The sequence below is a fragment of the Carassius auratus genome, chromosome 39 (genome assembly GCF_003368295.1).
Source record: "Carassius auratus strain Wakin chromosome 39, ASM336829v1, whole genome shotgun sequence".
NCBI classification, from domain to species: Eukaryota; Metazoa; Chordata; class Actinopteri; order Cypriniformes; family Cyprinidae; genus Carassius; species Carassius auratus.
In genome coordinates this window covers 11,663,379-11,684,236 of record NC_039281.1, presented here as the reverse complement: position 1 = coordinate 11,684,236, position 20,858 = coordinate 11,663,379, and the positions used below count along the sequence as shown (strand labels likewise).

The window sequence follows — 20,858 nt, the reverse complement described above, 5'->3', positions numbered from 1 at the left end:
CATTCAGAAATAATTTTCTTATTTATTGCAACTGTAATTCTGTGATTTTTATTTTATTTATTTATTTTGCATTTGCTGAAAAAAAAGGGAAAATTCCATATTGTTTGTCATTGGTACAACTTTTTGAATGTCAGATGGCATTAAAATTATTTTTTAATAGTCTAAATAACCTGTATTCTTCATTATTTATTAATCCATGATTGCTTTGTTAAGCAAAAGTGAAATTATGAGAATAACCCAGCAAGAATAACCCAGAATCATAAAAATGCAAACCCACAAATGGTAAAAATGACTCTAACTTGGGTTTTCTAAATAACCCAGTATGCTGGGTTAAAATGTGTAAACCAGCATGCTGGGTTACTTTAACCCAGCACGTGTTCTGTCCAATATTTACCCAGTGCTGGGTTGCCAATTGGGTTATTTTTAACCCAGCCATTTTTAGAGTGTAGAGGGAGGCCGCCGACAGACCAGGATCTTGTCTTCACGACAACAATATCTAACTTCATGTTGAGCATAAATATAAAGCCTACTGATAAAGGACACTGTCAAAAGTATTGACGGCAAAATATACTATGTTTGACAGGTACAATATTTGAAAATCGAAAATTATTAATTTATTTTTTAAATTACATTTATATCTGAATATATGTCAGAGATAATTTGAGTCAGTTCGTGAGTTCGGAGCGGAATCGCGAATCATTTGAGTCAGTTCGGGAATTCGGAACGGGATCGCGAATCATATGAGTCAGTTTGGGGATCGCGAATCATTTGAATCAGTTCGGGAGTTCGTATCGGTATCGCGAATCATTTGAGTCAGTTATGGGGACCGCGAATCATTTGAGTCAGTTTGGGAGTTCGGAGCATAGACAGTAAAAGAAATGGACACAGCGACCCCATTGGAACTCAATTGAGACAAATGAAGCCCAGTTTTAGCGTTTTTTAGCACTTCCGTTTCTGACGCGCAGACTCAAACGAAGCTTGACGATGTCAGCAACCTGTCTGACAGATGTAAATCTTCTAAGTGGCTGTGCGAGCAAACTGCCATCGTTAATCTTGCAGAGACGGCAAGCTTGAGCGGGGAGTTCTTTGTCGTGAGTGAGCAGGAGTAAGTATTCTGATTAATTATTTTGTATAGTATTTTAAAATGTAACGCCAGTACGTCATATTAAGTTAATTGCCTGCGAGCTTCTCCTCCTGTCTGTACGGTAATGCGACAGAGAGCCGAGTGGTTATGACGCAATCGTTAGCCTATTTTTTACAAAAACTGTTTATACGGGGCCATATAATGTAACATAGAAGGTAATGGAGCCCTTTATACATTTTCGTGTATCTTTAGAAATAAATCATGGACAAACAGAGTATTTAAACGCCTCAGATGTAAAGTTATTCGCTGTCAAAGTGACGCCAAAATGAATGGGAGTCAATGGGAATGCTAACGCAAGTGAAGTTCTGCTAAAAGATGGCAGCCCCCACCCGACTTCAACTTCCGGTCGAGTTCCTTGCCCCTTGGTTCGGAGCGGGATCGCGAATCGTTTGAGTCAGTTCGGAAGTTCGGCGCGTTTTCGCGAATCATTTGAGTCAGTTTGGGGATCGCAAATCATTTGAATCAGTTCGGGAGTGGGTTCGCGAATCATTTGAGTCAGTTCGGGAGTTCAAAGCGGGTTCGCGAATCATTTGAGTCAGTTTGGGGATCATTTGAATCAGTTCGGGAGTTCGGAGCGGGATCACGAATCATTTGAATCAGTTTGGGAGTAGCGGGTTCGCGGATCATTCGAGTTAGTTTGGGGATCGCAAATCTTTTGAATCAGTTCGGGAGTTCGGAGCGGGATCACGAATCACGAAAGATTCGCGCTAATAAATTTTCAAATTGGCCATAACCTTTAATTCGTTGCTCCCACTTGGATGGCAAGGCTTTCTTTTAGGGTGGCATTTGCCACCCCAGTAGATCTGCCCCTGCCTATCTTCTACGCGACACTCAAATGATGCAGCAGAAACGCCAAGCAGCCAGTGTGTCACCGGCCTCAGCGTCAGGCGCGAGTCAAACGAGCGCAGAAAAGCCACAGCTATATGTCATAGAGCAGGGGCGGAGCCAGAAGATGTAAACATTCGGGGCTTAGCCCAAACCTAGGGGGCTGCAGGGGTGTACTCCGCAGGGGAGATTTTTTTCCCCCACGTTTATGTCAGCTAAATGCACTATTTTTCAGGCTGTTTGAGATAACAGAATGCCTAAAAATACACTATCTGGGAAAATGATGGTTACTCAGAAAAAAAAAAAAATATTCACCCAGTAGAGCCTACAAACTATTTTGTATTTAATTGTTCTCCAGCTATATTTCTCAATTAATCTATCTTCTTATCCCACTAATGTGCAGAGAACAGTTGTAAAACATGCCCTGAAATAACTTAGCATTTGATACATTGGGATATATTGCTTTTGAATCTCTCTCTGGCCGGTGAGGTTTGCTGTTACGAGTTCCTTTTAAAAAAAATTGTTATGTCCATAATGCTAATTTCAGGCGGTTAGTCAGTGAGCTCGCTACGACGGCGGTGAAATAAAAAGCCCACCAGCCCCTAATGACAACGACGAAGAAGATGATTTATATTCTTCTTCGTTAGTTTTTATCGGCAGTTGGCAAACAAGCGTAGTGATGCGTGATGCTTTACCGTGCGCCACAACGCACAGTAATAGAGCTTTTGTTTCTTTTTTTTGCCGCTCCAGTCTGAGAGACTGAGAGGAAATGAAACAAAGTTGAAGTTATTTTAAAAAAGCTAAAAGATTCGGGGCTTTTGACAAAACATTCGGGGCTTAAGCCCCAATAGCCACCCTCCCGCTCCGCCCCTGTCATAGAGGTGGGCAGATCGATACTAATATCGATAATATCGATAGCCTACTTAAGTTTCAGTTTCTCTCATTTTGCGACCTGGCCGTGTTTGTCAAAATGCTGCTGCTGTCACAGAGCAGAGCAAACTCTCAAGAGTGCTGCTCATGCTCGACACTGCTCTCCGCCCCCTCTCTCCTGTGTTGTACCGTCACGTGACTCACCACTAGCGCTACCACCAGCAGTCAGGCGCGCGCACCGCTCAGCCGCGCATTTCTAACAGCAGTCAGTCAGAGGCGGAGAGAAAGAGGAGCGTTGTGTGGCTGTATTTTCAGGCCGATATACCCTTTTTGTGTTAGCTGTGAAAGGGATACTAGTTTCTATATTTAAACTACACCTAGATGTGCACCAGACTTAATTATTTTTTATTATTTATTATTTTATCAATAGCTGATTCTCCAAGAGCAGTGGATATTACAAGGCGCCTATCAGAAATGATTGTGAAGGACCTGCAGCCTCTTTCCATAGTGGGATTTTGTACAAGGAGAATTTGTTTTGCATTGTGAAGTAAAACTTTGTGACTTTAAGAAAAAAATCTTGAAAAGAAGTGCACTAAAGAGGAGAAACATTTTTTTTATTAACATGCTACTTGAAAAGAGAATTTGTTTTTACATTTTTTATATTTGTGAAGTAATCATTGTGTAACTTTGTTTATTTAAATAAAACAGAAGTAACCAAAAGTTGTTTCTGAACAAAAGCTTTTGTAGTTCTGATTAATAACCCAAAATGCAAATCACAAAAACAAATTAAAAGTCATGAAAATTCATTTAGATTTAGGTTGAAGACTCATCCACCTTAATTATTAAAAAGTATCTGTATTGGTATCGGTATCGACGATACTGGCCCTGTATTTACTTGGTATCGAATCGATACCAAATCTAGCGGTATCGCACACCTCTAATATGTCAGTAAAACACACTTTCCTGTCCCATTAGCTGTTTTACTTTACTTCATCATAAATAGTCCGCACAAGAAATATGAGCATACATCGTGGTCATGAAATTTCCAAAAAGGTGATTAGCTGCAAACTTTGCAAGAACGTCGCTCAAATCCATGTACTAAAATATATTCTATAGGCCTAATTCGAGAATAGGCACAAAGGCACAAACTGATATGTATTTTTATTTGTAATTTAATGCATAGATTAATTTGAGCACAGTGCACTTATACAAGTATAAGTGTACTGTGTTCACATTTATTTGTGCATTAAATTACAAAGTTTACAAATCTAGTAGAACATATATGAAAATTAAAATTGAAATGCATAAAATAAAAAAATTATATCCTGGCATTTATGTCTACTGTTGACTTCCAGCCATTTTCACATCTTTCTGCGTGTCTCATCCATTAGTATGCAATATTAGAAAGCAAGCATTGGGGAGTTTTGAGAAGTTGAATGAGCAATAAAGCTATAGTGAGCCCCTTTATAAAATACCTGGAGGTGTGGAATAATGCAAAAATTGTCATATTCACTCGGTATTACTTGTTCTAATTCACAAATATCTCAATTACAGTTTAGTAGAAATTAATTGTACTTAGTTGTGTTTTTGGAACGAAAACAGTCCAGTACATTATAGTCTAACACATTTTTATATTGACAAAACTGCAGTTTTGAGTGGCACCCCCTGGTCCACCCCTGCTCTTGGGGCAACCCATAATGAAAAAAAGCGTTATAATTGGTGTAATAACTAGGCAACTTTTTCATAAGAATATCTCATATTTCATAGGAATATTGATCTATCATTTCTTTCCCTATTGAGTTGTTGTGTTTCCCCAAAATGCCCGTTAAACATGTTTTCCTGGTGTCCTCTACAGAAGACATATATGGAAATTATTTCCTGTTTCATAACAAAAGGTCATTTTCTTATTTTAAACCACATACATTTTTTTCCTGACGTTTTTTTTTTCTTTTACGACAACCATTTTGAAAACGGGACAGGACATCCCGACTATGACACGTATGGTCCCAGAGAAATTCACTAAAATATAATGTCTTCTACAGAGGAGGACCCAGGAGGTTAAAAGGCTAAGACAAGGACAACATTTATTTGTTTAATAATCAGACTTTATTAAAATACATGTACAAATATTATGATTAGTTGTATGAGAGTAAACTGGTCCCTGATTTAAGCTGGAATCTTCAGAGTATTCCAGGAGTTCTGACTCGATTGTCACTTGCCACCTTTTTCTGACCATTCCTTGTAGCCCCCTGCATAATTACGGGCACTGAGGACAGAGAAGGAATTATTGTTACGGCTTCAGTAAAACTGTGATTGTTTAAGCATTCATTATTCCAAGTTTCTTACTTCTTGAAGCCTAGGTTTCTGGCTTTCTCTGTGGCAAGAGCGCCACGTTTTCCCATCTGACAGTGGAAAACCAGTTCAGAGCTGTCCAGAGATGGTTTAACTACACCGAATTTAGACTGGAATTCAGCTGCGTCCAGGGACATGTCACTTTCTACATTTTCCACTAAAATTAAATAAATGAAAATTGCTTTTAGTACACGTTCAATACACTTAATGTACAATACTTTTAGGTAACCTAAAAAGTGATAATATCAAACAATAACAAATAACTAGATAGACAGACAGATAGTTTTTGCAACTAATGCATAATTTTTGTCAATCTTCTCTCCTACCTGGGATGTGAATGGAGCCTGAAATATGTCCTCTGTCTACTTCATCTTTAGTGCGCACATCCACAAGAAGCCCTGAACCCTTTGCCAAAAGATCTTTGAGATTGCTGTAGGAAATCTCCTTATCTATAGCAGAGAGGAATGAGTACAATCAAGCAGTTATCCTGTCACGCAATAAGCAACCTTGATTGAACGCAGTAATCACCAAAACTAATACTACTACTACAACAATATTACAGTATATATATGTATATATATATATATTATATGCTCTATATACTATATATACTATATATAATATACTCTGATGCAATGATACCATTTACGCGAGATATTATTTGTGTTTGTAAATTGTTTGGTTAAGTTACCTTGTGAATACTACGATTTCAATTGTTTTGATGTATGGATGTTCAAGAATATTTTTTTACACGAAAATAATAATTAAATCATAACAAAACGCCAAGAAAGTATTGTTTCCATACACATAACCGTTTTTTTTCTTTCTTTTCTGCAAGTCATCCTTACGTCAAGATTTCAAGCTCTTCAAAACGACAAAGTAATGAAAATAACGACCAGGACACAAGTCTAAATATAACCTGCATATTAGGAGATGAATAAATGGAATTGAGAGAACAGGCACCGCAGGATATTAGCAAAGTGCACAAAACCTTCAGCTCGTTATACTGTAAGTAATCAAATGTAGAGATAATTGAAGTGTTTATCACAGGTGCACATGGGCACTGTCACCCTGACTACAAGAGACACCGAAAACAACAGCAGCTGCTCGAAGACAACACGTACAGGTTTCCAGTAAGTTACTCAGAAACATTGAACAGAACTGCAGTTTCACACGTAGCTTTATTTAAATCCCTAATATTTTTACAAGGAAATACACTTACCGAGGCTTGCCATGTTGACGTTAAGATTCACCGGGTGGCAACACCTTTACTTCCTTGTCATTCAAATTTTCAGAAACCATGCGTAGGCGTGGCCATGCAAAAAGGCACCGCCTTGAAAACTCCCCTCCGTGAGGCAACTTCACAATAAAAGACCCGTCGTTTCAAAATAAAAGACTGCTACATTGCGAACTGTGCACCTGTTGCACAAACGAATAGTAGTAGTAGTAGTGGAAATAATAATATTCATAATCGTGAAATATAAAGTCAGAATTTATAAAAAATAAAAATAAAAAAGGCAGATTTGTGCGATTAAATGTTGCAATTACATTTCCTTATATTTTTATCCCATGGCAGAAAAAAACCCATAATAATTGGAAAATGTAAACTCAGGATTCAGAAAAAACAACAACCGAATTGCCAGATACAAACTTATAATTCTGAGGAAAAAGTCAGAATTGCGATATGTAAACTCGAAACTGATAAAGAAAGAGAGAGAGAGAGAGAGAGAGAGAGAAAAAAAATCAGAATTCCTAATCTGAATTGTGTGATACAAACTATATAGAATTTAAAAAATAAATAAATCACAATTACTTTTTTTATTTTGTGGCGCTTCCATATATTACATCTGGATATGCTCAATAAATGCTTATTAAAGTAAAACATAGTATTATTACCATTGTGCATGTCCGAAAAGCCATAGTTTAACTGCAGTATCACGAAACATTTTGGTTAATATTACCAAAATTTCACTTCAGTAAAATCTGGTTATTTGTCAGAAACTATAGTTTACCATGGTAAGGAAATGGTACACTCTCCACCCCATGAGATGTGGAAAAATGACATATTATAAACCTGTGTGTGAAGACATTTACAAATACATGAGACTAGCCAAACTCACATGAATTAAACTATTTATTGGTAAGGTCTCAGAAGAGTCTCACTTGAGTAAGAATCATCCCTCAATACTGATTTGGTACATCATGACATCCATAATGAGTCTCTTCACAGTGGAAAGAATAAATTTCTATGGTTTGGGTTCTAGTACAGCAACTTTTCTGCATTAAAAAAAAAAAAAAAAACTGAACCAGACAATCAGATGGGGTATCAATATTATTCCATATCTGTGATATCTGAGTGTCACAAAAAATTATAGTGTTTCAATACCAGCTGTTGATTTGCACATAACAAGCCACCTTCTGTTAGAAATATAAAAGTTGATATTATGAACAATATTCTACTGTGCTGCATAAAGGTAAATCTATACAATGTACATACGGATATATTCTGAAAAACAAGTTTCACAGTTTTAAACTTTATTTAAAGTATAAACCATTTTAAACACTTTACATAAATTATTTCTGTATATGACTAGAATTTGCTTTGAAGCAAAAAAATCTAAATTAATACAAAAATGAAAAATTACTACGTATCGTACAAAGGAAAATAAACTCGAACATCAAAGTTTATCTTTGTAGCTAAAAGCAGTGACTCCTTTATGATTGTCAGAGTACTATGAATGATAAAAAATTGAAACAAACTAAGTAAAAATAAATAGTTTCTGAAACTAGTAACCTTTTAATCTGGAGACTGTGAGTGTTTTTTTTCCGATATCGCTATATAGAAGTGCCCTGGTGAAGGTCTCGTTACTCTAATGCGACTGGAACGTACAAAACTATCGCATCTAAAGCACACTCAGAACTTCACTGTTATCAGATACAATGCAAGTACTTTTCTATCAGTGATGAAACGAACTATGTCAGACTTGGTTGTTTTCATCACTTTTACTCCACTGGAATTTTCCTGAAGAAACAGTCTGTAGATGAGGGGTCTTGCTGCGGTGGCAACTGAAAGTTTAGCTGTGAAGAATGTGAGGCCTGAGACTGACATTTCTCTTGACGGATGTTACTCCTCAGTTCTGACGTCGAGACTGGGCCTCTCCAGATCATCTGGCACCAACATCCTCTCGGTAACCCAAAAAATATGGGTCAAAATATCTATTCTTTTTTAAAAAGGGGATTTTTCATATTTCAGCAACAGCAGCTCTGTTTTGTTTTTCAGTTTCTCAGTGCTTTTTGAGGTCCATAGTTGAAAAACAAAGACGAGGTCTTTCAAATTGTTCTTTTTTTGCCAGAGGCAGTATTAACAAAGTTTTTGAATGTTTTTCTTTTAAAGGTCCCTGCAGCGTTCGGTGAGTTTCCCCATTAGTTCAATTATTCTCCGTGGGTTCAGGAGATAATAGAAAACAAAGCAAGGAAAAAAAGAGAAAGACGGAGCAAGAGAGAGAAAAAGATCGAGAAAAGAACTGAAAACTGTAAAGGTATAAGTGGAGAGAAAGCGAAATATAAAGAAACAGGATAACAGATGTCTGGACTGTTACCTCTTCCCCATCTCATTCTGTCTCAAGAACTGGATGTTAAAACTGTTGTCCGCTAGTTCAGGGTACTGTTCTACGGGTAAAATGTAGTACCCGTCGTACCCCTGCACTTTCCCGGTTGAAAGGAGCTGCTGTCTCTCTCCTTCAGTCCACAAGCGGCTTCCCTCTTTATTATCCTGTGCCCGCTGCTGCTCTCGCAGCCAGGCTCCCAATAGCGCCCGCTGCCGCGCCAACTCCAACAGCCGGGCTCTCTCCTCATCCAGGACGTCCGACGCCAAACCATAGCGCACGCTTAGAGAAAGAGCTGGAACCTGGAACTCAACGGTGACTCCTCTTCGCGAGCGACCGCTTACCGTCACGTTGATCCCGCTTTCCAGTGCCTTGCGTCCATTGGTGAGTCCTAAAGCTAGGAGGTCACTGTCAGCTGAGCCGATCTTCACAAAGAAATGACAGTCATGGCCATCCTGAGTGTAGTGCGTCCCGTCTAAGTAGATGGCATTATCGAGCACTAGAGCCACCTTCCTGCTGTCATCGCTGGCCATGCTGGAGACCCCTGTGACCACGCGGCCTTCTTTCACTGCCAGCATCACTCCTCGTCCGATGATGGGCGTACTCGTGCCAAACCAGTGGCCTGGTTTCTCATGTTTGTTCTTGCGCTCTTTGTCAAGAAGCCGTCCCTCCAGAGCCATGAATGCTTGGTTGTGCCGTTCGGCTTCCTGCTGAACTCCAGTTATCAGCTGCAAGAAGAAAATTATAGGTCTTGGTGAATGCAGACAAGATCACCTAGTCCAGTATTCACAGATTTTCTACCTTTGGAAATACTAAAGTTGTTGTAATCGTATCCTGAGGATTTACTGTGGTATTATTGTGGGGACGCACCTGCCCATTTTCACTTTCTTGACTGGCGAAGAGCTCATACGGCGGATCCACAAAATAGTGTATGTGTCTGGGAAAGCCTGGGATAATGTTGCTAAGCTGGAAGCCAAACATGACCAGCCAACTCTTCACATCTGCAATGAAAAATACATAGAAAAGGAGTTTAAGCTTAAGCTTTTGGGGTTTGCAATAAAAAGGGCAATCAACTGATAAGTAATTATAAATTACTTAAAAAAAAATAATTGTTGAGAAAACGGACCAAATTATGACATTTTGTGATAGAGAAAACCACAGAAATGACTGATTGGCTTTAGAAAAAAAAAAAAAAAACTGTACATTTACCCCTTTTTAATTTAAAAGGGGTCAGTTGGGGTCAGAGATATTTTTTTTTAATGTTTCTTAAAGTAAGTCTCTTATGCTCACCAAAGCTGAAAATACAACAAATACCAACTATATAATATTGTGAAATATTATTACAATTGAAGATGGTTGTATATAGACTCACACACATCAAATATTATATACTTAATATAATTTCTCCGATTCATCTATATAAGAGGGGACCATCTCTAACTTATATAGTTTCTGAATATATATATATATATATATATATATATATATATATATATATATATATATATATATATATATATATATATATATATATATATATATATTTAAATTTACATATGATTGAACATTAGCAAAAATAAATTACAATATTTTATAATGTACATTTGACAGACTTAAATAACTAATGAGTTAGCTAATCGGCAAAGGCACCCAATTATAAACTCTCACCTGTGACATAGTTTTTGACATCCAGCATATCACTGAGAGGGTTATTATTCTTGAACATGTACAGGTTGAAGGGTGCCAGTTCTTTTCCGATCTTCTGCCACATGGTGTAATCTGGCGACGTCCATCTGGCCGCTAAAACATCATAGTCTCTCTGTGTGAAATGCACCAGCTTGGTAAGCGAGTCGTAAAGCCCACCGTGGAAGCCGATGACAAGCTGGAACTCAGGGTTGGAGTCGTGGTACACCTCCCCGTAAGCGGTGTATTGCACCTGTTTGATCATCTGCCCGTTGCTGCTGAAGACAGCCAGTGGTGTACCAGTGTTGTCAGAGGCGATGTAGTACTCCTCCCCACTGCTAACCTCCATGGCAAACAGATGGCCCTGCAGGTCATAGTACAAAGAGCTGATTTCTGAGCTGGAGTGGTTGAACACATGCGTGACCCGAGTCGGGTTGTTCAGGTCAGCATAAAAGAACTGGAGGTGCTGACCCAGACTGTTCTTAGTAGACACCCTGCGTCCGAGTCCATCGTAACGGTACTGGATGCTCCATCCTCCAGCTGCACGGCTATAGGCGCGCACCAGCTGGCCTTTAGAGTTGTAGTCAAACACATCACCGCCCCTCTGACTCAGATAACCGTCCTCGTCCAGACGGTACTGCACATCACCGAGCCGTGTGATGCGGTCTCGTAGGTCATAGCGGAGCGGCATGAGTCGGGCGCTGTTACCCGGGTTGAGCAGGTGTAGGTTGCCGTTTAAGTCGTAGCTGTAGCGCCAAGTGGACCAATCGTTCACCTTAACACCACTGAGCTGTCCATCACCATCGTATTCATAGCGGTACTGAGTGGTGTTGGCATAGGGGCCGATCTTTAGCTCTCGCTTGATTACTCTGCCCATGTTGTCGTACTGCACCGTCATCCAGTACATGAGAGAGCGGAAGATCTCATACTGAACCTCTTTGATTCGGCCGTGCGCATCGAAATGCTTGCTAAGGGTCATGACGGCAGTGGTGATTATCTGATTGATGTCATAGTAGATGACTCCAAACTTTCCAAAATGCTCCACTTTTCCGGAGATCTCGTCATAGCGGTATAGATCCACAGGAAGTGGCGTCTCGCTGATTACTGGCTTCATGCTTGCGATTCTGAAACTATTATCATGGTAGGTGTAGTCGAAGCGCGCGTTCACCATACCTTCCTCCGAGAAGCGATAGATCTGTTTGTCGATTAGGGGACCCATTTTACGATAGCGTATCGTGCACGAAAAGCCACCGCTTTGCAAGTTGACCATTTTTAGCACGCCGGCTGTCTCATCGTAGCCAAAGGTGATGGCTGTGCTGTCATACAAGATCTCGGAGAGCTTGGCCAGCTTGCCGTATTTGTAGAGGACACGACGGCCGGTACCCAGAAAGTAGGCGGCCTGGGGGCGCCCGTCCTCGCTGAAGTCATAAATGATGGACGCGTTGCTCTCGGGCGGGTTGTAGGTGTTGCGGATGTAGCCAATGGAGACGTGAGTGAACATGGTGTGACGGGCAACGCTAGGCATGGTGACAGCCGTGATGCGGTTGGATGCATCGAATTCAAAGATGTATTGTCTCTGACTCTGCAGGAGCAGCACCATGGACTGTAGAGAGAAGTATTATCAGAATGTCTTTATCACATTGATATTAATTAACAACAACATCTTTAACAGGCTCTCATAATTAGAAATGAAATCATTCATCAGAATTTCTGTGCTAAATTTTGGAAAATTGTATTTACAAATTGATTACTGGAGGAATTTTGTAATATATGGTGTACTTTTCGACTATATTATATATGTCTACGGTATACTGTATATACACTTACCTATTATAACTAGTGTTATTGTATTACTATTTATAAATTATAATTAGTAATATTTTGAATTTGCTTTATTTTCATTTTCATTTTTTATTTATTTAAAGAAATACTTAAATTTCTAAATTCAAAAAATATATATTTTTAATGGTTTTACTTTTAGTTAACAATAACAACCTGGACTATAATCAAACATGACTTTAGATTTTTTTGTATATATCTATATATCAATTCTTATTCATGGTATTTTATCTGACTACACATTTTATTTGTAGTATTATATTATATTTTAAGCAAATCAAATGAAAAATATTGTTTAAAAAAAACAATAATCCTAATAACCTTTAACCTAATTTCACTTAATAATTTCACCTTGTCCAGGTAACTGTAGCTCCAGACCTTTCCATCCACAAAAGAGCGTGAGAGAATTCGCCCCTGTGGGTCAAACTCCGTTCTCTCACTCATACTCCCTCGGTGCAGCCCCACTAGCTGGCCTGTACTGGAGTAAGACACATTCACCACTGCAAGGCTGCTGCTCGGCTGCCATATCGCAGGCCTGCCCTGGGCATCATACGTGATCCTCAGAGTGAACTTCCTGTGGTCGTCATAGATCTTCTCAGTCCGTGTGTTCCTATCAAAATCTATCGACAGGAGGTTGCGCCCATGTGCCTGCAAACAAAAATTTGATATGAAAACCTCTCAGTTTGGTGAAATTATTTAGTTACCTATTAGATAATCAAGTAGGATTATTTGATTGCATTTGCACTGGTATGTACTGTAAAACTAATGTATTACAGTATTGATTTTAAAATCTCGAGTGCCCACCCGAAGCTTCCTGCCGAACACAGTGACCTTGCCCTTTGACAGTTCTTTGCGCAGCCTCCACTCGATGGAGTTCAGACCGTTATCAGTGGGAAGGGAGATGTTCCTACGGCCGATGGTGGGACTCACTGATCCTGCCAGGATATGGGGCTCGGTGTGGTAACTGATGCCCATCCCATTGGCGTACATTACCCTCAAAGTGCCATTATTACACAATTGGTAGCTGTTCCGTACTTGATCTGCAGGGGGCAATAGAGTTACATACAAATTACCATTAAATTAAGAACACAACAAAATATTACACAACAAATTTTCAACATGACAACAGAACAAAATGACAGCTACAAAAAAGGCTTGATTTATTTTGAACTCATGAAAGGGCTGCGGGGCATTCATCAGCTCAAGAACTGTCTGACTGTCTTAAGATCATGAAAGATAACAGAGCAGTTCTTTGTTTATAACAAATGATGTGGAGCCTCAAATCTCCTCGTTTCAGAGTGCCGCAAACATTTATTATGCTTCAGAACATCCACTATAAATAAATTACAAACCATGAAACTAATTTACGAGCAAAGGTACGGTACAAAATAATTTGAGATAATATAGTTTATAATTCATATGGAAACCTTTTAGAGGTGTTTAGTCAATTTATTATTCACCCCATTAGCGTGTCAAGGTTAGGTTTAAATGCATGATCTGAGGAAGGTTCTCCATGGATTCAATCCTCTGTAATCCTTTCAAAAAGGTTCCTCCCTCATCCTGTATTATGTCTGGTTGTATTGAAGTTTGAGGGTTTTTTTTTTCTGCCATGGGAAGGAAGTAAAACATTCTTGCTCTCTCCCTCTGTCTTTCATTCCTTTCATCTTAACAGATGAAATAAGCTTTGGGACAGTGGGGTTTGTGGTCGAGGGCAGATGGAAGACAGCGAATATTTCCTTGGGATAAGGTAATGAATTTGTCTCGAATCATATGCATCACAGCAAAACACAACTGGAGCGCCAGGCATGGGAGAGAAAAGAAATGCTGTTTCTGCACCGGATTTGGCTTCCAGCCTCCCACATGGATGTCGGGGGTATCTTTATCTTGTAAGTGTGTGCACTAATATATAAAACGATTAAGCTAAAAATTTAATGAAATATGAAACCAACCAAATGGAGCAAAGTATCATTTACAAAAGGATTTCTGAAACCCAAAATAGCAATTCAAAAATGACTACTGAGCAGACGTACCTTGCACAACAGTGTAAGAGGCTTCTACTGACGAAAGATTAGTGATAACAGTGATGTCATCATCTCTGTTGGAGCTCTCAATGTCGATGTTGATGGATTTTTCGATCTCCCTATGCAGACTTGTAACCATCCCTGTGGGGTACGTCACGTTGGTTAGTCTCCCTTCACTGTCATACCTGAAAATAGACTAAATGTTAGCAAAAGCCATTTTAAAGTTCATGTTTGTAAAGCAAAACACTGGAAACAATCATAATTGTGCCCAATCTTTGACCATCTAAAAAAATAAAAAACGTGTATCCTCTACACAATCACTTCATAGAGGTTCAGTGCTATCCTTGCCTATCTCTCGCTCTCTCTCTCTGTGTGTAACATTACATTAGGGAGCAGAACTGGATCCTGCCACAGATCTGTCACAGTCTGGCTGATGTCTGAGGAGTTTGGGGAATTCTGCTTTCTCAGGAGCAAGTTTGCTCTGTCCTGTTCCTGGAGATTTACTTTCCTGCAGTGTTCCAACTCTAATCAAACACACCAGAAAAAGTTAATCAAGATCTTCAGGTTCCCTTGGAAATTACAGGCAGGTGTGTTGCAGGGTTGCAAGAGAAATCTGCAGGAAAGGGAGGAATTTATCCAGCCCTTTTTTCAAAGGCAAATAGATATTCCTACTGGATATCTCTAGCCTTCAACCACATTGTTCCATGACACAAGTTTGTGGTTGGTACATTTTTTTTTTACTGTTTCTGAAGAAGTCCTTTAAGCTCAGTAAAGGTTAAATATAAAATATACAAATATTTTCTAAAAATAATAATTATATATATATATATATATATATATATATATATATATATATATATATATTTTTTTTTTTTATATACTTTTTTTCAGGATACTTTAATGAATAGAACATTATGTTCTATCATATATGATATGTAACATTATAGATATTATTACTGTCATAATGATCAGTTTAATACATCTAAAACCTACAATCAATCAAACAAACAAAAAACATATTTGCTTTTCTCTTTGGGCTGATTGGAATGTGGAGACAATGCTATATAAAAATTCCTTTAAGTGTTTCATGCATATACAAAATTAAATGTACAGGCAACACGTCATAAACAGATACACGGCAACTTACTCATAAAAGGTTGTCCAGCCAGTCTCATCAGCCTTGGTGGCCAACAGGCCAGTGTTTCCATTGTATCCCAGCAGAACAATCTCCTGGTTAAGAGCAGAGATGGAGCGCAGGCTTCCTGCAGGATCCAGTCCTAGCGTAACCACCTGATTCTCGGGCTGCAGGATGAGCCTGAGCAGTCCTGCACCACCCTGCCCTTCCCCGTCCCTCCACACTTTCACCGTATTATTGCAGTTATCCACCACTGTGGCCAGCTCTCCATCAGGGCCGTAGCTGAAATTGTAGAGGGGCAGACCTGTTACAAGACTGATGGTCTGAAGGTGGAGACCCTCCTCGTTAAACACATACAGCTCTTGTTCCTGAGGGGACGCGACCTCATATTGGCCCAGTGCTGAAGGCCCTGGTCGGTTAGTGCGCACAGCACGGATCCGAATGTTATTGAGGTCTGCAATGTAGAGCGTGCCATCCGGTGAGACGGCCAGAGACATTGGGGAGTTGAGGTTGGCGTCTGTAGCATATCCGTCGTCTCCTGCAAAGCAGTTACAGTTGACGTCGTTCTTGCAGTCGCACTCTGACGCAGCGCCAGCCAGAAGTGACATCTCTCCATTGGTGCGAACTTGCCGAACACGGTTGATCTTCTTCTCATCCGTCTCGGCGATGTAGAGCACACCAGTATGAGAGATGGCGATAGCCGTGGCGCTCTCCAGGGCCGAGTGGATGGCTAATTTACTAAGGGAATAGTCAATGCCAGGCACCTGGCAGTGCATGGGACGCCCTGCGATGATACTCACTTGGTGGTTTTCAGTGATGCGTAGGATAACGTTGTTCTCTAGCACATACAGAGAGTTATCCATGGGGTTTACTGCCAAGTCGGTGGGCCACTCCAAGCGCACCTGCGTAAAAAAAAAATATTGAATGTTTTTAAGTTAATCTTTTTAGATTAACCATGCAATTTTCTTATATAATTTTCTGGGTTTCTGATTAAGTTTTGCATGCCTGCTAGACATGATTAATAATTGGACATCTGCACTTTCAGTTCAGAGGGTCTGTTTTGAAGATTTAGGATTTAAAGGAGTAGATTTTATGATCAAATGAATCATCCAAGTTCCTGTTTCTGCCTGTGAATAATTTATAACATGGGTTGTAGGCTTGCTGACCTGACTGACATCCATGCTGGAATCGCAGCTCAGTGGGCGCACAGCAGTGAGATCATTGCCGCCCAGGAGAGTAGAGATGATGCCGTTTTGATCCACCTTCCTAATCAGGGTGGCATCCACAAAGTACATAAGCCCGTTTTTATCTACAGCAATACCTGAAAAGAGAAAAACAAACAGGTAAAGTGTCAAGCAGGAAGTTCAGGGGTGACACCGACTCTCAAACCCTTGTTTATTTTATTTCTGCTTTTCCTAATGATCAAGTGAATCTTTGATCTGGTTTCAACCTGTTCTAAGTTTATCTTCAGGCGCTGCTCAATTTCCCTCCTGAGCCCCTGCCCTATATAAGCTAGCAAATAATACACGTCCATCAGGCTTCACTCCTGTGTCAACCCATCAATTCCTCTTATCAGACACCAGAGGCAGAGCAGATGAGAATATCTCAAAGTGCTGACAAGAAGATGCTCATAGAATGGACCTGTGTAGGTGTACGATGCAGAGGGGTTTGAACAAAATGATGGGGAGACAAAGAGCATGAAGGGAGAGACTGAGTACACTTGACTGAGCCTTTTCACTCTGAAGTCATTTGGGAATCAGTAATGAGGCCTGTGTAGTCTGTCACCTCTCTACTCTCTCCCTCCAGAAGCTCAAATTCACCGTCACATACAGAAAATGTGACAATGTGATATCCTTGACAGTTTGGTGCCAGACTGGCTATCTTTTTCCATACACCAAACCTGGAATTCACTTTTCAAACCTGCTATAACTTATCCTTGTAACTTTATCTTTTACTTCCTCGCTGCTATATTTGTTTTCGATTGAATACGTTGTGCTTCAATTCCAGTTTGAACCGAATTCAATTTGACTGTTGATCTTTGAATTTGTGACCCATTATGTATATGCGAAATTCAAAATTCATAAAATAATTTTTTGATATTTTTGAAGTGAAGTGACACTCAGCCAAGTATGGTGACCCATACTCAGAATTTGTGCTATGCATTTAATCCATCCAAAGTGAACGAACACACACACACACACACACACACACACACAGCAGTGGGCAGCCATTTATGCTGCGGCGCCCGGGGAGCAGCTGGGGGTTCAGTGTCTTGCTCAAGGGCACCTTAGTCTAAGTCTATCGTGGTATTGCCAGCCAGAGATTCAAACCCATAACCCTAAGGTTAGGAGTCAAACTCTCTAACCGCTAGGCCACCACTTCACCAACTGCTTTATCAATCATGAAATAGAATAGAACCAATAAAAATAATTTCAGTTTATATATAACAAGCTTGGAAAATTTTGCTCAGTTGCTGCTCTTTAACAGTTCAGGAGATTTAATAAGTTCTGAGATACTTTTCCTCAAAGTATCAACTTTGTTTCAGATGTTACTCCACTTTATGAGGAAAAACTAGATACAAATGAGACAACTGACATACAGTAATAGAGTGTATAGCTACCATATAAAATTAATATGGATAGCGTTTGATGATAAATATTCATTTAGTCCACCCATTTTAAACAAAAAATGTTGCATTCAAATCTGCAAGAAAAGATCTGTCACCACTGAGAACATCTTAAACATTCATCTGAAATATTCATTAGAACTCATTATGATTTCTCTTTCTGTGTGATCTACCTAAACACTAACGCTGTTTAATACAGAAATATGCTCGCTTACAGCTCTGAACTGTAACATGCGAATAAAAGAGCCACCGCATTAAACAGACAGAGAGAGATAGAATACCAAGAGACTCAAATAATCGAAGCTGGAGACTCACACTCCCCATAGCACATTCAGAAATTAATTAATAGCTTAAGGTTGAATGTTCTCTGTGATTGTGGAAGCAGCTGGAGGATAAGGCTCTCTTTATCCATGTTAGCTGTCACTGCTACAAAGGAAGCAGATGTATAGACAGCCTGCAGAAACATTTCTTCACCTCAGACAGAGACATTAGTGTGATTTCATCTGATGTGAAGGGGATAACCCATGCAATAAGCAATAAGTTCTAGCTTCTGTTTTGGTTCCCTTCAATGCTTCAACCTCACCTTTGGGGCTCATGAGAGTGGCTTCTACAGCTTTGCCCCCGTCCCCACACCTCTCGTCGAAGGGCAGGCACTGTTCTCCCGTGCCCGCCACCACTTCGGCATTGTCGGCCAGCAGTCTTCCCCCTGTGAGCGATCGCACCTTGTAGATTCGCCGAGAATTTGTGTCAGAGATGAACAGAGCCCCAGAGACTGGGTCCACAGCCAAGAAGTACTTATGAGTCGGGTTGTTACTATGAAAAATTAGGTCATTACTAAGTCAGTGATGCAATAACGCAATTAGGCATAATGTGTTGCTCTATCACTATATTTATGTTCAGTGAATAATCTTTTAAGTTAAAAAGAAATACATTTAAAGGCCCACCTGTGTCGAAAATCCTTATTTCTGTAAATGAAGAAAATAAGAATCACAATTATGATTCCAATGTAATATGACAAAATATATATTGAATATTTTATTTAAGACTAAACTGCTAAAAAAACTATTATGGATTTTTGGAAATTACCTTTCATGTAAGTGAAAGGTTTCAGTGTGTAACAACTCTTAAGTGGATGAAAACATCCTGCAAAGTTTTAAATCTGAAAGTGTACCATGTATAAAGTTTTTTTTTGTAATGAGTCGACTCTGAATAATTGAAATGAGTTATTTTTAAAACGCCATGTTATGTTGACGTCAACATGAAACATTTGCATATTGCCTGACCACTTGTTTGTCTTTTTGCATTGGTCTGAATGAAAATGCAAATTAATTATTTACCACTAGGTGCTGCTTTTGGAGCTGTAAAATAGCGGTCCCCTGGTAACACTGTACACTTAGCAGCACTGCTTTCACAAACGCTGCTTTATCAGGCATTACGGCAAAAGGAAATTAAAATGAAACCGATGCGGACCAATCACGCAGAGTTTGGAAAAATTAATCATTAAACTAATCGTTTAAAAAGTTATTGAGCAAATAATGTAAAAATATGCATATTTTAAGGCAATGAAAGTGTTTTTTGACCTTGCATGCATGTCAAACAGTTGTTGGGGACTCCCAAAACCATAATAGGGGCACTTTAAATTATGAGCAAAAGGCTATTCACACTAAGGACCCTAACTATAATGAAAACTATATTAGCATCTACACTGATGCACAATAACATTCTGATTATTATAAGCATAAGCATGTGCTGCAGTTTTGTCGTCTGCCACTTGAAAGTGATTCCTATTATTTTGTTCGCTTTAGCTGTTATAATTATAGATGTGGCATGGACTTTAAATTTAGAATGATTTTTAAAACTGTTTTAAATGATAGCTAATTAGTATTATACGGTAACCCTTTATTTTAAGGGCCATTTCTCACTATTAACTATATTTGCTTATTAGCATGCATATTATTAGCATATTGACTGTTTATTAGTACTTATGAAGCACATATTAATGCCTTTTTCTGCATGACCATATTTAAGATCCCTCAAACCTAAAGTTAACAACTACCTTACTTCCTTACGCATAAGCAGCAAATTAGGAGATTGAGACAAAAGTCATATTTAATAGTTAGAATTGGATTTTAAAAAGTGTGAACCATAAATGTTATCATCCTTGGTGTGAATGGGCCTTAAAACAAAAGTCTCCTTTGCTCAGTACCTGAGTTCCAGAATGCGTGTGGTATTGAGGTTGGGATAAACTCTGCGTACGAAGTTCAAGTCTCCGACGTAGAGGCTGCCATCAATGCCTGCTGCCAGGGCTACAGGTGCCAACAGCTTATTTCCATCAGCCAGGCCATTACAGCTCGGGCAAGAGATGCTTCGTCGACGCCCATTACCCATGATGCTCGTGATGATGGGTGGCTGCTGGGACACAAAGACGTTCTCACCGCTGCCCTTATGAAGGATGCCTGGTGTCAGATGAATAAAGAAACAATAACCATTTAAATGGAAAAAGAAAGTGCCGTATTCAAAATACCATTTTTATTAAAATCTGTTTACCTGAGCCATTACAACCACATTTTCAAAGCATTACATTAAATTATTGATCAAAATGACAGGCTCTTCCAATGAAAGCAGCCAGGCATCACATCAGATATAAAACACACACACACACACACACACACACACACACACTGGTAATCCTTTCATTTTGGGGACATTCCATAGGCAGGATGGTTTTTATATTGTACAAACTGTATTTTCTATCCCG

The 20,858-nt window shown here is 39.3% G+C and overlaps 2 protein-coding genes across 5 annotated transcripts in view; both read right to left on the bottom strand.

The window, feature by feature from the left end:
- Nucleotides 1–4,926: 4,926 nt before the first annotated feature.
- LOC113058156 (thiosulfate:glutathione sulfurtransferase) lies at nucleotides 4,927–6,515 on the bottom strand. Its single transcript, XM_026225832.1, has 4 exons — nucleotides 6,414–6,515; nucleotides 5,518–5,640; nucleotides 5,186–5,348; nucleotides 4,927–5,105 (listed from the first exon to the last, which is right to left on the bottom strand). The coding sequence occupies exons 1-4, from the start codon at nucleotides 6,424–6,426 to the stop codon at nucleotides 5,051–5,053; spliced, it is 354 nt and encodes a 117-aa protein (XP_026081617.1). The 5' UTR covers nucleotides 6,427–6,515; the 3' UTR covers nucleotides 4,927–5,050.
- Nucleotides 6,516–7,547: 1,032 nt separating this feature from the next.
- LOC113057911 (teneurin-2-like) overlaps nucleotides 7,548–20,858 on the bottom strand; it is a 137,895-nt gene continuing 124,584 nt past the window's right edge. For all 4 annotated transcript variants that reach the window (XM_026225504.1, XM_026225503.1, XM_026225506.1 and 1 more), the window contains 11 exons: nucleotides 20,307–20,556; nucleotides 19,045–19,065; nucleotides 18,684–18,913; nucleotides 16,641–16,795; nucleotides 15,487–16,376; nucleotides 14,349–14,524; nucleotides 13,123–13,358; nucleotides 12,670–12,966; nucleotides 10,465–12,082; nucleotides 9,667–9,797; nucleotides 7,548–9,524 (listed from right to left, as the gene is read on the bottom strand). In XM_026225504.1, coding sequence (XP_026081289.1) covers nucleotides 8,787–9,524; nucleotides 9,667–9,797; nucleotides 10,465–12,082; nucleotides 12,670–12,966; nucleotides 13,123–13,358; nucleotides 14,349–14,524; nucleotides 15,487–16,376; nucleotides 16,641–16,795; nucleotides 18,684–18,913; nucleotides 19,045–19,065; nucleotides 20,307–20,556 — 4,742 coding nt within the window. In that variant the 3' untranslated portion in view covers nucleotides 7,548–8,786. The remainder of the gene's footprint in view (nucleotides 9,525–9,666; nucleotides 9,798–10,464; nucleotides 12,083–12,669; nucleotides 12,967–13,122; nucleotides 13,359–14,348; nucleotides 14,525–15,486; nucleotides 16,377–16,640; nucleotides 16,796–18,683; nucleotides 18,914–19,044; nucleotides 19,066–20,306; nucleotides 20,557–20,858) is intronic.

Bases quoted from the DNA above. Each gene is read 5' to 3' on its own strand.
- LOC113058156 (XM_026225832.1), bottom strand. The intron at 5,349-5,517 runs GTAGGAGAGAAG...ATTTAATTTTAG, and splicing joins AGGCTCCATTCACATCCCAG to TGGAAAATGTAGAAAGTGAC. The intron at 5,106-5,185 runs GTAAGAAACTTG...CTCTGTCCTCAG, and splicing joins AGAAACCTAGGCTTCAAGAA to TGCCCGTAATTATGCAGGGG.